Raw genomic sequence first — 14,839 nt, 5'->3', positions numbered from 1 at the left:
ACGAAGGTCTTACAGATTTGGAACGACATGAGGGTGAGTAATTAATGACAGAATTTTCATTTTTGGGTGAACTATCCCTTTAAGAGTCCTTTAATTAAAACTAAACTGCAACTCGTTCAGAAATCTTTGAATGTGTGACAAAAAAACTGACATTAACACACACCCACATTTACAGTACATTTCAACAACACCAGTTTGATGATGTTATTAGTTCACCCAAAAAATGAATCATGTGATAAACCATTTACTCACCCTCATGTTGTTCCAAACCTGTATAACTTACTTTCATCTGTGGAACATTGCAAGAAGATATACTGTGGAAGTCAGAAAACTGTTTGGTTACCAACATTTTTGAAAATATCTTTTGTGTTCTGTTGAAGAAACGACAGGGGGGTGAGTAAATGATGAGAGTATTGTTTGGATGAACTATCCCTTTAAATACATTTTATGCTCTGAATCCAGGTAATGGGGTCATATAACACATTTCATTTCTTCTGAGGGTTAACCAATTTTTTTGTGCTAAAAACTGTCAGTTTTGTTTTACATATCCATTTGCACCCTCTCTGACCCTTAACAAAGCGCCTTCAGTGAATTGAATTTATAGCAGTGGTTGTCAAGGGCGAGTGTACTATAATAGAGAACATACAGTGAAACCATGTGTGGAATATAGACCCTCTCCCAAGGGTCTCTTTACAGGACAATACTGTTTGACCAGGCTTTTGTGCTAGTGGCTTGGACTACGAGCGCTCCTTCATCTGAACAACAGCCACCTTGGACTCGCTGACAAATGATGTTCCTCAATGTGTATTTGCCCTTCATTTGTTTGACATAGCGGGCTCTAATGATCCAGTGAGTGCTCTGAAAGGAGGAGATAACATTTAAAATGTCACTTCTTTGGCCCTGCTCTGTTTTCTACAAATTGGAGAAAAGGTCTTTCTCTCTGTGTGCTGAATGTCACCAGCTGTCTCTTCTAATTGAATGTGCAGCACACCTGTCGGTGTGGCAGTCTGGGTTAGTCCATTTCTTTAGCCAGCGTTTAATGCATAACATCCAAACCCATTTCACGCTTTCATTAACTCCGTCTGATCTGTCCTTGTGTATTGTTGTGGTAACTAAGTGAAGAGACCGGTACAGGGAAAATAGGCAGACTAGCAGGAGAAACCACATTTTGTTTTTGATTTAAAGATATGCCAACTTGGACTCTTTGTAAAATATTTTATATAATGGAAAAGAGGTTTTATACACACAGATGTATTAAGCACACAAAAATATTACCCAGCACACCTGTTTTCAGCATTAGCAATAAAAAGTAAATGTTTCTTGAGCACCAAATCAGCATATTAGAATAATTTCAGAAGGAACATGTGACACTGAAAACTGGAGTAAAGGCTGCTGCATTTTTATGTATTTATTTATTTATTTATTTATTTGTATATAAGTTGACTGAATGTTTTGTATTGATTGGTAGTGAAAAGATCTAAAGAATGATTTGTATAAAGTTCCTGTGTGCATTCTTCAGCAATTCCTCATTCTGTCCACTTCCTAATAGTTTTCTCTTTCTTTAAAACAGGTAATCTGTGTTTTATGTACTTTATGCATGAATCTAATTAACATCTTTTATGACTGTCTAAATGCACTTCTTATTGCTTATGAGCTTTTGCTTCTATGTTACACAAATCTGTGTTGTTTATTAGCTTATAACTGGTTTGACCACCTGTTTTGAGAGTACACAGCCTAAAAATGTTGCTTTTCTATTCATTTGAATAAGCATATCTTGTTTTGTTTCTCTGCAGTGGTAATGAAGAGGGCAGGAAGAGGTCTCTGTCAGGCTGTAGCACCGATTCTTTGACCTTGGTGCCAACACGCAGAGTTTCTTGGCGCCAGAAGATTTTCCTAAGGGTGGCGTCACCCATGAACAAACCCTCTGCTTCTGTGCAACACGTGGGTGAGTGTGCATGCTTTAGCGCACACATAGACAGGTGCAACATTAGACCCTGTTCTCCCAGCAGTCTATTTTTAGTCTGCATTGCAGGAGACATCATTGTTCTGCAAGCTTTAGAACTTCCAAGATAATTCTCCCTTTTACTGAGATTCAAGAAAAAGAAACTGAAACCATGGTATATATTAGGGCTGTCAAATCGATTCATCGCAGTAAATCGCATCCAAAATAAAGGTTTGTGTTTACATAATATGTGTGTGTACTGTTTATGTTTTTATGTATATATTTGTTTTATATGTATATATTAATACACACATATATACATGCATACATGTGTATATATTTAAGAAATATATAAATGTATGTGTATGTACACATAAATATACAATATATTATATATATATACACCTAAATATATATAATGTAAATAAATATATACATGTTTATGTGTGTATACATATAAATATACATAGTACACACATTTGTAAACAAACTTTTATTTTGGATGCAAATAATCGATTTGACAGCCCTATTATATATATATATATATATATATATATATATATATATATATATATATATATATATATATATATATATATATGTATGCATGTTATAAATTAGAATATTAATTTATACCATTAGTTATTTAATAGTATATACAGTATATTCTATTTTCCATTATATTTTATAATAATAATCAACAATAATAAATACTTGTATATATTTTTAATTTTATGTAACATTGAATTACCTCATTCTATACTGTATATATTGTATCATGATATATGAATAGTAGTTTATTATAACACTCAGTACAATGGTATTGCCGACAATATCATAGTACCGTCACAGTATTTTTTTGTCAGGGAAATCACTCAATTTTTTTTTATTCCATGCCATTTGAGCATAAGTCTTAGACTTTTTGGTCAGCATCTGCTGTTTTTCAGACCACATGGATGGCCGGGAGCTGCTGCCACTTTCTCCTCGGGCTTTGAACCAGGATCAAGATCCTCAGGTCAGCCCCCTGTCCCCAGAGCAGGGCTTTGGTGGAGGGAAGGGCCGGTGCATTCCAGCTGACTACAGGGCCCTGTGGAAGAAAGCCATCCACCAACAGATTTTGCTCATCCGAATGGAGAAAGAAAACCAGCGCCTGGAGGGTTAGTGTTTCTACTCGTATCCCTCTTTTATAATTTAACCTTCCTCTCATTTTGATTCGCTCATAACCGGGCAGGTCTTCTTCACTGGGTGGCTGTGTGTTTCCCCCCCAAAAAATCTGTCATGATTTTCTGATCCTCATGTCATTCTAAACCCCTATGAGTTTCCATTAAACACGAAAGGAAATATATTGTTGATCTAGATTTTATATTATATAAATAAACATGAATGGTGATATATAAATAATAACTATGATATACCGATTTAATATATATAATATAATATAATAAATATCAATTGAATGGTGGTGATGATCAGGAGATGACTATTTTCATATTTTTCTGAAGGCATACAGAAACAGATCAACATTTAACTCGTTACTCACTGATAATTTTACCATGTGTTTTGTAACCAAAACCAACATGAAATCCAATGACATTTGGTGTCTTGAACATCAAATCTGCTAAAATGCGTCTTGACATGGCAATTTTGAGTATGTAAACACATCTCTTATTGTGTTGCACAAAAGGAAGACAGTAATGTTTGGAATTACATGAGGGTGGGTAAATAATGACCAACATTTCATTTTTTAGGTGAACTATCCTTTTAAATAGTTACTGCAGCTCAAATATGGCACAAGCAATGCCCAGTGTCATGGGCTGTTAAAATAAACTTAATATATAAACAGTTTATAAAAAGATAAAATGAATCTTGAAAGCAATCTAATTCACTATATAAAAGTTTGATGAGATGGATTGCCTGAGGGAAGAAACTGTTCCTATGTCTGGTCGTTCTGGTGCTCAGAGCTCTGTAGCGTCAACCAGACGGCAACAGTTCAAAGTGGGAGTGTGCTGGATGTGAGGGGTCCAGAGTGATTTTCTGGATAAGTACAGTTCTTGGAGAGTGGGGACATTTATGGGACATTATGGAGTCACGGAAGAGGGAGTATTTCCTCCCGTCACTCTGATTAGACTGTTGTTTTTGCCCTGGCCTTATTTTTAGAGGGGCAAGGGCCACTGCCTCTATTTTACATTCTGGGGCAAAGTTAATTATAGATGGGAATGTCTGGATGACGTTAACGTTCTTTAAGAGTGCACTTGCAGTTCTGTGACCTCTAGGCTACATATTCAGCCTTAGTCGTTCAGAAATATTTATTTATTTATTTATTTATTTTAAATAGTGTTTGAGTCTCTTTAACACATTATGAAAGGTTAATATTGTGTATCAGTTCAACTTTGCTTTGGAGTAGCAAAGCTTTGTGAAATATTGCCCTCTGTTGGCCAAACTGCATCACACATAAGACTTAAATCATTTTCCTCTACCTTTTTTTTCTTTTTGGTGTTTTCTGTCTTTTTGGGTGCTGTTGGATGGACCGAACTGAATAAACATGTTTGAGTAGAAGGTAAGAATATATACGGCCATGGTATTGACGTCTCGCCTGAGCAGGCTGCACTTCAAGCAGTTGTTGGCATGATATCATTGTTTGGCTGCAATGTAGTATACAAACCAGCATGAGGCAGATAGCTACATGTTCTCAAGTGCAAATAAACAATAGCAGTTGGCTTTTAGGATATAATTTCCTCCTGCCAAGTACAACAGTTGTGGAGTTGCACCTCGAGTCTAACAGAGCGTCGTCGTCTTGTTCATCTGCAGAGATGTTCATGTATGCTTTTACCTTGGATACTACAAATATGATGCGTTAAGGTTACTATAAAAGGCCATGCCATTCTGAACCTTGTCTAAAGTTGCTATGGAAACTTGTGGTGCATATAACCCAAACTATCAGCAGCATGCATGCTAGAGTTTATTCGCAGTGATGCATGTTTGCCTGTGAAGCTTCCATTGTACATGCATTGCTTGTAAACACTGTTTATTTGTTTTTAGAAATGGAAATTGATAAAATTATTGTATGCATGACAGTGATGAATGGTTAGTGGTTTTGATTTTACTTGTGGACCCAGATTTTACATTGGATTTAAATCGGTAAATCGACACAATATGAAAACTGCAAATAAAGAAAATGTTTTTATAATAATGTGATGAATGTAAGATTTTACTATGAATTATACATATTTTAAGAACATAAGTTTTGATATGTTCTTAAAACAATCTGATGAATGGAATTTTATTATGAATCATATTGATACAGTATTACAAAAAATTTCAACAAACTGATGAATGGAATTTTAATTTGAATTGCAATTTAAATTGCATTTAGCATTGTTTTCCCCTTCTGTCCACATTTTTGGGTCACACCTTAACACTTAAGAACCACTAACAAGGAATCTACATCTGTCTCTATGGTAAGAGCAGGTGATGCACATGATGCCATTTCATTTTGACACCTAGAATGCTTTTAGAACATCATAATGCATTCATGTGTCAGTTGTTCTGTTAGTCTGGATAAATAAATGTTAAATCTCACTAGCAATATTTTCCTCCCTGCAGCCAGCCGTGATGAATTGCACATTCGTAAAATGAAGCTGGATTACCAGGAAGTGTGTCAGTGCTCAAAAGAGGTGCAGGCCCTTTGGGACAGGAAGTTGAGCAGTCCCTGCCGCAGTAAAGTACAGTGGGACAAAGAAGAGATCCACAGTGCTGTCTGCCAAGGTATTAACTGTTTAATCTATTTACTTCCATCAATAAAACCATCAAAAACATTTTGGTCTACATAAATTTTTGTTTTTTACTATAATGTGTACTAACATTTAAAAATTTGGGATCGGTAAAATTTGTATTTTATTTTTTAAATTATACTACTACAATTTACTGTTGATATTTTAAAACTATAATTTATTCTTGTGATGGCAGCTGAATTTAACAGCCATTACTCCAGTCTTCTGTGTCACATGATCCTTCAAAAATGATTTTTATATGCTGATTTGGTGCTCAAAATACATTTCAAAATAGTTTATCAAAATTTCAAAAATTTTATGGAAGCTATTTTTTTCAGTATACTTCGATGAGTGGGTCAATATCACTGTAGGGTGCCTTTTGGTGTCCTGTACATAAATAACTCATTTGCCATGATAACTTGACATTAAAATTACTGAAAGGGTGTGTTATATTAGGCTAAGTTTTTATATTCATAACAAAAGCATTACTTGGCTCTTTAGATACATTTTCTAGATTTTTCTTAGTTTTGTGTGTCCCATGCACTGCTCATTAAATTTGATTGAGAGTAGAATACAGTAAAATCATAAAATTAAAAAACTTTGTCCTCTATTAATATTTTGTACATTTTTTTTGTTAAACTCAATTTAAGTGTATTGATCATTTGGTCATAAAAATTATATTTTTATTTAATAAAAAAGAAGAGTTTGTCCATGTCCCTTGAATGGTTGTCCCATTTAAGAAAAGGCCATCCCCTTTAGTGACATCAGGACAACAGATATTTTTGTCTCTTCAGTGGCGGGAATTTCAACCGCTTGGGTGAATAAGTTGGTGACTTTTCAATTGACAAATTTTCTTCATCTGAGTTTGCTTACTTGCTTTTCCTAAGCTTAACATGTCCACCCTGTCGGCATAAAATATGCCAGAAGTGATTAAAATACAGTATTTTCAAAATATGTAAGTTTAAATATACCAAATTCTCTTCAACAACCAGACTAAATATTTAGCTAGTCACAGTTTGTTGTAAGCTAATATGCTAACTGAAGCTCAAAATGTCCACCCTGTCGTTGTTCCAAAATGATCAGTTTGATCAAGTGAATGTGTCATTGCTATTGAAACATAATCATTTCTTTAAAAACACATCTGACTACTGACTACAAACTTTTCGCTAGAAGTGCTTACATAATCGTAGATGATTACATTTACATGTGAAATAGTTTTTCTATTTCTAATAACCCTTATTAGAGTTCCTCACTCTTTTATTTGTATGTGTATTCTCTGTAGGTCTTCCCAAAAGTCGGCGAGGTGAAGCGTGGCTCCTGCTCTCTCAGCAGTATCGTCTGCGTCACCGTCTGCCGCAGCGGCAGCAGCCCCCTGAAACCCCTTATCAGGATCTCCTCAAACAGCTTACAGCACAGCAACACGCCATCTTGGTCGACCTCGGTCTGTATCTAACCAAAGTACTAGTTTATGCAGTTTTTGCAGCCAAGTCACGTGCACATCAGAATACTGTTATATTTTTGATCCAGCACATTACTGAGGTGATGTTCCCATTCTTTCCAGGCCGGACATTCCCAACACACCAGTATTTCAGCACTCAGCTAGGAGCTGGACAGCTATCTCTGTACAATCTCCTGAAGGCCTACTCCCTGCTGGACACGGAGGTGGGCTACTGCCAGGGGATCAGTTTTGTGGCTGGTTTGCTGCTTTTGCACATGAGCGAGGAACAGGCTTTCGACACTCTCAAGTTTCTCATGTACGACCTGAGCATTCGCCGACAGTACCGTCCCGACATGATCTCTCTGCAGGTGCGTTGTGTGTGTAAGAGTATCAGTTTTCACTGGTTCAGGTTTTTCTTTCAGAACTGGTATGTTTGCTTATCTGATTATGCCTATTGTTAAATGTAGCAGGACTGGTTTTTGTGACAATAAATGGAATGAGCAGATATTATATGAATTACCTTCCTGTTGTATTAAAAACTAGGTAATTAAAGAGATTGAATAAATGAAATAAATAGTATTTTTGACACATTTGTTTAATATCATGTACATTTTAGTAAATATAGTGACTTAAAAAGCTTGGATTGACACGTTTGGCCAGCTAAATACTACTCAATTTTTCTCACACCCCTTTTGTCGGACACTTTCATTTTTAATATAAATGAACAATAAGTAAAACAAATGTTTACATATTTGTTTATGTGTGTTTTAGTCATCATAATGTTTATAAAAGCTTGGATCGCCATGTTTAGATCACATGACCAGCTCGATACTACTCACTTTCTTGGTAGCGCCTCTTTTATTGGACACTTTAAGTAAATTAATAATAAATATAGCGGTGAATAGGGTATTGTTAAAGGTAGGGTATTGTTGCCGACTGAAATGTTTTTGCTTAATGCTACATCCACACCACTAGGTGTCAGTGTAACATTCAAAACAACTGCTTTATTGGCTGGCGAAACATAAATGAAAATGTAAGAAATGTACTATTAGTGACTGTAAATTTCACATCCTAATTTTGTTACAGAGACCAGAACAGCAAGTATTTTTAATACACCTAGACTTAAACACACATTTGCTGAAGCGATATGCAAACAGCCGTCTCCACCTCTTGTACACCGTTTCCTCCTCAGCTGTTAGTGGTTATTCATCATCAGATGTGCCAATGTTTAATCCCGTGAGAGAGAGCCTGTCTCAGCCAGTCACATTTGAGCCTGTTTAAAGTTCACTCCTCTGAGTGTGAGTACGTTTTCTTCTTTCTCTCTCTCTGTAGATCCAGATGTACCAGCTGTCCCGACTGTTGCACGACTATCACCGTAACCTGTACACTCACCTGGAGGAGCACGAGATCTGTCCCAGCCTGTACGCCGCACCCTGGTTTCTCACTCTCTTCGCCTCTCAGTTCCCGCTCGGCTTTGTTGCCCGTATATTTGGTATATTTTACTTCCTACCTAACTAACTTGCTCAGATCTGAATGAATGTATGTGATGGGGTTCGGAATGAACCTGAGGATAGTGGTGAAATGATCCTGTGTGTTAAAATGTATGTATTTCACACATATGTCAAGTATTGTAGCCAATACATGGCCTTTGACTCTTGTGTATGTATGTGTGCTGTGTGGCAGACCTCCTGTTTGTCCAAGGCACGGAGGTGATTTTTAAGGTGGCCCTGTGTTTGCTGAGCAGCCACGAGGGAGAGATACTGGAGTGTGACGGCTTTGAAAGTATTGTGGACTACCTTAAATCCACCATCCCCACCCTCACTCACAGCCAAATGGAAGAGACGATCACTAAGGTACATTTATAATGGAAATATTTCCTTCTGCATGTCTGGGTGTTTTGTGTTAAATGATTTAGGCCTATTTCATCCAAAAAAAGAGAGCCTTTTTTTTACACTTTAAACACTCATGTTACTTTGGCAGTTGGCACATAACTGTGGACGTTTTTTGAATATCAAGATTTTAATATGAAATGTAATGTATTTAGTGTAAAAATGGGCTTGACTGGTTTTAAACGGTCTACAGTGTGACCAAATGATTTTTTAAATATTCATACAATTAATGTAAGTATATAAATAATATTAGCCATAGTGTTATTTTTCAGTTTTATTTTAGCAATTTTTTGTTTGTTATAGTAATTTTAATAATGTAACATTTTAGTAATGTACATTTTAATATTTTTTTCTTAGTTCAGTTTTAGTACTTCAGCTTAAACTTTTTTGACATTTACATATAAACATGTCAAATTTTCATTTCCTTTTTTGAAATTTTAGTTAAGTTTTATCTAGTATTTATATTGCATTTCCTTCAGCTTTATTTCAGTTACTGAAAACCATTTTCAAGTTTTATTTTTATACTTATCAGCCTTTATTTTTTTAACATCTCTTCCTTAAATTTAAAATATTATTTTTTCTTTTTGAGATGCAAACTGGATACTATTCTGTAAAGTAAGCATATGGCAAAAAGGTCATGTGACAACTGTACTGAATACAGTTTCACATGTGATTTAAGTAGGCTCACACAGTGTTTCATATGTACTATGCAATACACTAGAATGCACTCTATTTAACCACTAGGTGGTGCAACTAACTTTTCAAAAATCAACTGTTTTGTTGATAAACTTGAGCAAGATGACAGAAAGAAAATTCGTTGACTAGAATTTGTGTATATACTTTATGTAAAGGTATGTGTGTGAGTCTCAGATAGCATTTAATTTGAATGAACCTGTGCCATATTTTCTGAAAATGACTATCAGTATGAAATGTGGTCTGCAGGCAATCGAGATGGACATCTCCAAGCAGCTGCATGCGTATGAAGTGGAGTACCACGTCCTGCAGGATGAGCTGTCAGACGCTCCTCCACCATCAGAGGACTCCGATAGGCTAGATAAACTGGAGAAAGCTAATGCCCAGCTCAAGAAACAGAACATGGACTTACTAGAGAAACTGCAGGTAGATGTATAACAATGTCACAGCATAACACAAGTAGTGGTTTGAAAAGCTGACAAGTGTTTTGTGCCTTTATTGCCAGTGTGTGGCAGCACAGTACAAAAGACAAGCAGCCTGAAACCTAAGATCTTTACAGATGCAATTCTCACTTTGCTACCAAAGAATATTAAAATGGAATTTTGGTTCAGTGTTTTACATTTCAAATGAAAAATAATGGAAATTCAACTGATAATAGCTTGTTGATTTATCAGTTTTTATGAATGTGGGAGAATGAATTATCCTTGAAACATGTAACATCACAACTTGCTTATCTCCATGTCGTTCATAAAAACAACCTGTTGCTTAAAATAAGCAAAACTAACCATTACTAGTAGTATTAGTTGAGCCATTGGATCTGTGTGTATATGTTAAAATAGAAAACATTTATTTTAAATTGTAATATTACCATTTTTAATGTATTTTAATCTAATAAATGCAGCAAGACAAAACATTAAAACGTTTTAGTAACCCCAAACTACCTCAACAGTAGTGTATATGGTTACATGGAAAAATTGTGCGTAGTTTCTTCACAAGATTCCCTCATTGATTCTCATGATTGGCTTTCTTATTAACAGGCGGCTCGTTTGAAGATTCAGACGTTGGAGAGCAGCGTAGAGAGCTTCCTTTCACGCGAGAGCAAAATGAAGCACCTGATCCGTTCTCTGGAACAAGAGAAAGCTTCCTACCAAAAGACCATTGAGCGCATGCGCAACAGTTTGCCATCGGATGCCATGGCTGAGGTGGAGATGACCCAACTCAAGTCCAGCACCAACGGGAAAGCCAAAGAAACTGCCTGCAAAAAGCCTTGAATCACCATCCTACTGACTGATGCATCGTATAGGTACATCAGTAGGGAGTTAGCCTGCTTCTTCCTCTTTTGTGTTCCCATCATGCTTCACCTTTAAACGGCCTAATTTGACACCTTGCAGCCTCACAGAGAAAACTTGAAAACAAACGAAAGTGTTTTCTTTCCAAAGAGCAGCACAACTAGTGCATTAATGTCCACGCACTGTGAAGGTATTTTTTGACCTGGCACTCCAAACCAGGTGTTTGGTGGAAACCAAATATTTAAAATGCTTAAAGTGCTTCACCTAAAGTGCAGGCAGGAAGTGAAACCATGTGCTGCTGGGTTTCCTCTGCAACTTACAAACAGTCCTGCTGTCCAGACTTCCCAGTGTGAGCTAATGGACTTCAAGTGAATCACTGTCTGAAAACATGAAGAGTAATTTGTCTTCAAACCGTCATCTTCGATATTGCACAGTATTCTGTGTGTGCATTGAAGAACGTTGTGTTGGATACTATGCCATAAAAATGTGCGTGTGCAATCTTTGAAATGCAGTTATGGTCGCCTGTGCATAAAAAAAATAAATCCCACAATCCTTTTGGGATTTTACCATTGTTTGGGTTTCTTTTCAAATGATCACTTGTTTTTTGTGTCGCACCAACTGTCCTTGACATCTGCGCAAATATTTTTGTAGTGTATAAGAGTGCAGGGGTCTTGACTTGTGTCGAAATATTCCTCTGTCGTAGAGAGCGGCTCACAAAAGGTGTCGGTTATGAATCTGTCAGAACTTATATAGATATCAAATGCTAAAGCATTGCATTTCATTCATTTTCATTTTTTTCATCAGACATTTGTATTACAGGTTTTATTTGATGCTAGTTCATTTTGGCCTTGGCATATAAGCCTAATAGGACAAAAACGACAGATGAGACATTGGTTTAAACCACCTGTTCAGCTTGATGTTGGCCAAATATGATTGTACATATACTGTAAGAAAAATGACACTGTATTGGTCTCTCATCTAACCACATGAATGTGAAGCTAAACGGGAATATCTACTTGAACACTCATTCTTGTTTGTCTGTTTTCAAAAGATCTACATTTGTCTTGACTACACCGATCAGAACCTGCCACTTTTTGACCATTTAATGAATGAATCACAATTGTAGTAAGATGATAAACTCTATTGTAAGTGTTGTTAAATGTAAGCAAGAGCTTCTTTCTGCTATTCTATGTTCGAGTGAACATAATATGGCAAAAAGTGACATTTAAGAAGTGTTAGTGCTGGCCTGGTGGGGGTTACCAGTGCTGTGAATATTTTAACTGAACAATTGTCTTTTAGATATTGATTGTTTTTTGGAATCATTTTCTTTTCAGAAATACATCTTTGACATTGCAAATTGAAAAGACTTGCATATCTTTGGAAGAGTGGGGCTGCAAATACAGCACCTGTTCAGAGGAGGTACATTCTAGCAATACACCGAAAGTTTAACAATGTGAAGGATGGGGGAGAAATTATTCGCATTGTCCAACTTTTCAATATTTGTCAATGCTATAATAAAATAGGATGTCTTCATACAAAAAAACAAACAAAAAAAAGATGTAAAGCAAATGGTCTGATGATGCATTTGATGCATCAGTCATTCTTTTTCAGATTTTGTTCAATGTGCCAAAACTTGTTGATCATTACATCACGTTTCTATTGTGACATGCCGCCGTTACTTCTCAACACCTCCAACACAAAGTTTTGTTGGACTACATTTATTTCGGATGGACTTTTGTTTGCGATGAATCTTTGGTCACCATTGAAAGTGTGTGTGCAGTGTGCTGACAATGTCTTGATTGTTTCTTTTGATTTTGGCTGAGTTGTCAGTCCTCTATACTCCCATTAAAATCAACGTTTTATACCTCAGTTTCCAATTATTGTTATTATTAGTTGTTCTTGCCAAGGTAAGCATTCTGTAAACCTACACTGAAGGAAGGACACAAGTCACGAGAGAGGAGTCTTTTGACTGGGGTCAGTAAGCAAACTCCTAGCAACCACCCAGAACACCTAGCAACCACATTGCAAGTGCTCAAAGCATTCAGAACATCATAGCAACACAATGGCAATCACAATGCACATTTTTGTAGTTTTATAATATGTAACTAGACTCGATATAAACTTGAATAATGATGCATGATGATCAAAACTGCCATAGTTCTTTTTAGTGTTTTACATGACAGATTATTTGCAATATTATGGGATGCATGGACATGGTCAGTCATTCCGGTCAAATAAAAATATTCAGGGCTGGGAAGATATGAATGTGGTGCATGTGTACATTTACACCATCTAACAACTGAGAAAAACAAAGTGATATTTTAAGTGTGCACACTTGCATTAGATTTTCATCCTCACATTTGTATGAATATGAAAGTCTATGCATTACTGTTTGAGGCACAAATAATGTGTACAATGGCAAGGGCACCGGAATCCCTTTAAGATCTAAAAATGATGACATACTTGAGCCAGTTTGCATTATTTTCTTGACTGTCCGGTAAACACGGCCTCATACAAACAGTGCTTGAATTTGAAATTGAGCCCTATGGTTGTTCCCTTGACCGGAGGCGGTTAAACAGTAGCTCTGAGACTCCAGTCATGGAGAGTTGGCTATGTTTCTCCTTTATCTCAAGGCCAGTATTGGTTTGCAATACCACCACTATTTTGTGATGTAAATTTCACACTTTTATAATGTTGCCATTGCAGACATGTAATACAACAAGACAGCCTGAAGATGTTTTTGGTTTAGTGAAGTCAACAGGACCGCATATTTCATTGATTGCTCTCTGAGGTGATGTTTGAAAGTCAGTGGTGAATTAAAAGGTTGCCGCTATGTGCCCTGATGTTATTAATGCATATTCAGAGGAGAAATAAAGAAGTTCTACTTGTTTAGTAGGGTATGGGGGAGCAGGAATATTTGTAATGCACAATAATTTATTAAATAAATATTCTCAGTTGCTGTATTAGGTACTGTATATGCACAATTCAGCCCTCAATCTCTTCCTAAAAGAATGAACAGTTTTATTTACATTATACATGGATATATAAAAAAAAAAGAGTTATGTACAGTAAAAAAAAAGAAGGTTTTAGGGTCATAATTTTATTTACATATTATTTATATATTACATAAAATATTACATTTATTTTTCCTTTTTTACATTAAATCATTGAAAATCTAGTCACACATTATTTTGAACACATTACGTTTTACAAATACACTCTTACAAATGGATCATTTTTGGAGAGTTTATATTATGTGTCTTCCTTATCAACTTGTCTTGCTGTGCATACATATTTCTTACCGTAAATATATGCATACAAATTTCTTACCGTAAATATATCAAAACTTCATTTTTGTTTAGTAATATGCATTGCTAAGAACTTAATTTGGACAACTTTAAAGGCGATTTTCTCAATATTTAGATTTTTTTGCACCCTCAGATTCCAGATTTTCAAATAGTTGTATCTCGGCCAAATATTGTCCGATTCTAACAAACCATACATCAATGGAAAGCTTATTTATTCAGCTTCCAGATGATGTATAAATCTTAATTTTGAAAAATTGACACTTAAGACTGGTTTTGTTGTCCATGGTCACATATAGTCATAATCTGGGACAGTCATGAAAAGGGACAGTTACTGCATAGCATCTCAGGCATCTAGAATAAAAAAGAATATAAAAAGATACACATAATTACTTTTTTAGACATATATTATACATGTTTAAACTAGACTTCCAATATGTCAAAGCTATATGGATTTGAGAAAAAAATTCAAAGCTTTTATCTAAAAATGTTTTTGAATAAATAAGTAATGAA

The 14,839-nt window shown here is 35.7% G+C and overlaps 1 protein-coding gene across 5 annotated transcripts in view; it reads left to right on the top strand.

The window, feature by feature from the left end:
- The window catches only part of tbc1d4 (TBC1 domain family, member 4), a 31,639-nt gene extending 18,749 nt beyond the window's left edge, over window positions 1–12,890 (top strand). For all 5 annotated transcript variants that reach the window (XM_058787158.1, XM_058787156.1, XM_058787157.1 and 2 more), the window contains 9 exons: window positions 1,794–1,945; window positions 2,890–3,099; window positions 5,546–5,707; window positions 6,995–7,153; window positions 7,274–7,518; window positions 8,483–8,642; window positions 8,834–9,003; window positions 9,982–10,158; window positions 10,770–12,890. In XM_058787158.1, the coding sequence (XP_058643141.1) occupies window positions 1,794–1,945; window positions 2,890–3,099; window positions 5,546–5,707; window positions 6,995–7,153; window positions 7,274–7,518; window positions 8,483–8,642; window positions 8,834–9,003; window positions 9,982–10,158; window positions 10,770–11,003 (1,669 nt within the window). In that variant the 3' untranslated portion in view covers window positions 11,004–12,890. The remainder of the gene's footprint in view (window positions 1–1,793; window positions 1,946–2,889; window positions 3,100–5,545; window positions 5,708–6,994; window positions 7,154–7,273; window positions 7,519–8,482; window positions 8,643–8,833; window positions 9,004–9,981; window positions 10,159–10,769) is intronic.
- Window positions 12,891–14,839: the final 1,949 nt, after the last annotated feature.

This window comes from Onychostoma macrolepis, chromosome 09 (genome assembly GCF_012432095.1).
Source record: "Onychostoma macrolepis isolate SWU-2019 chromosome 09, ASM1243209v1, whole genome shotgun sequence".
In the NCBI taxonomy this organism is placed as follows: domain Eukaryota; kingdom Metazoa; phylum Chordata; class Actinopteri; order Cypriniformes; family Cyprinidae; genus Onychostoma; species Onychostoma macrolepis.
The sequence above is the reverse complement of the archived record's forward strand: the minus strand, read 5'-3'. Positions and strand labels throughout refer to the sequence as shown.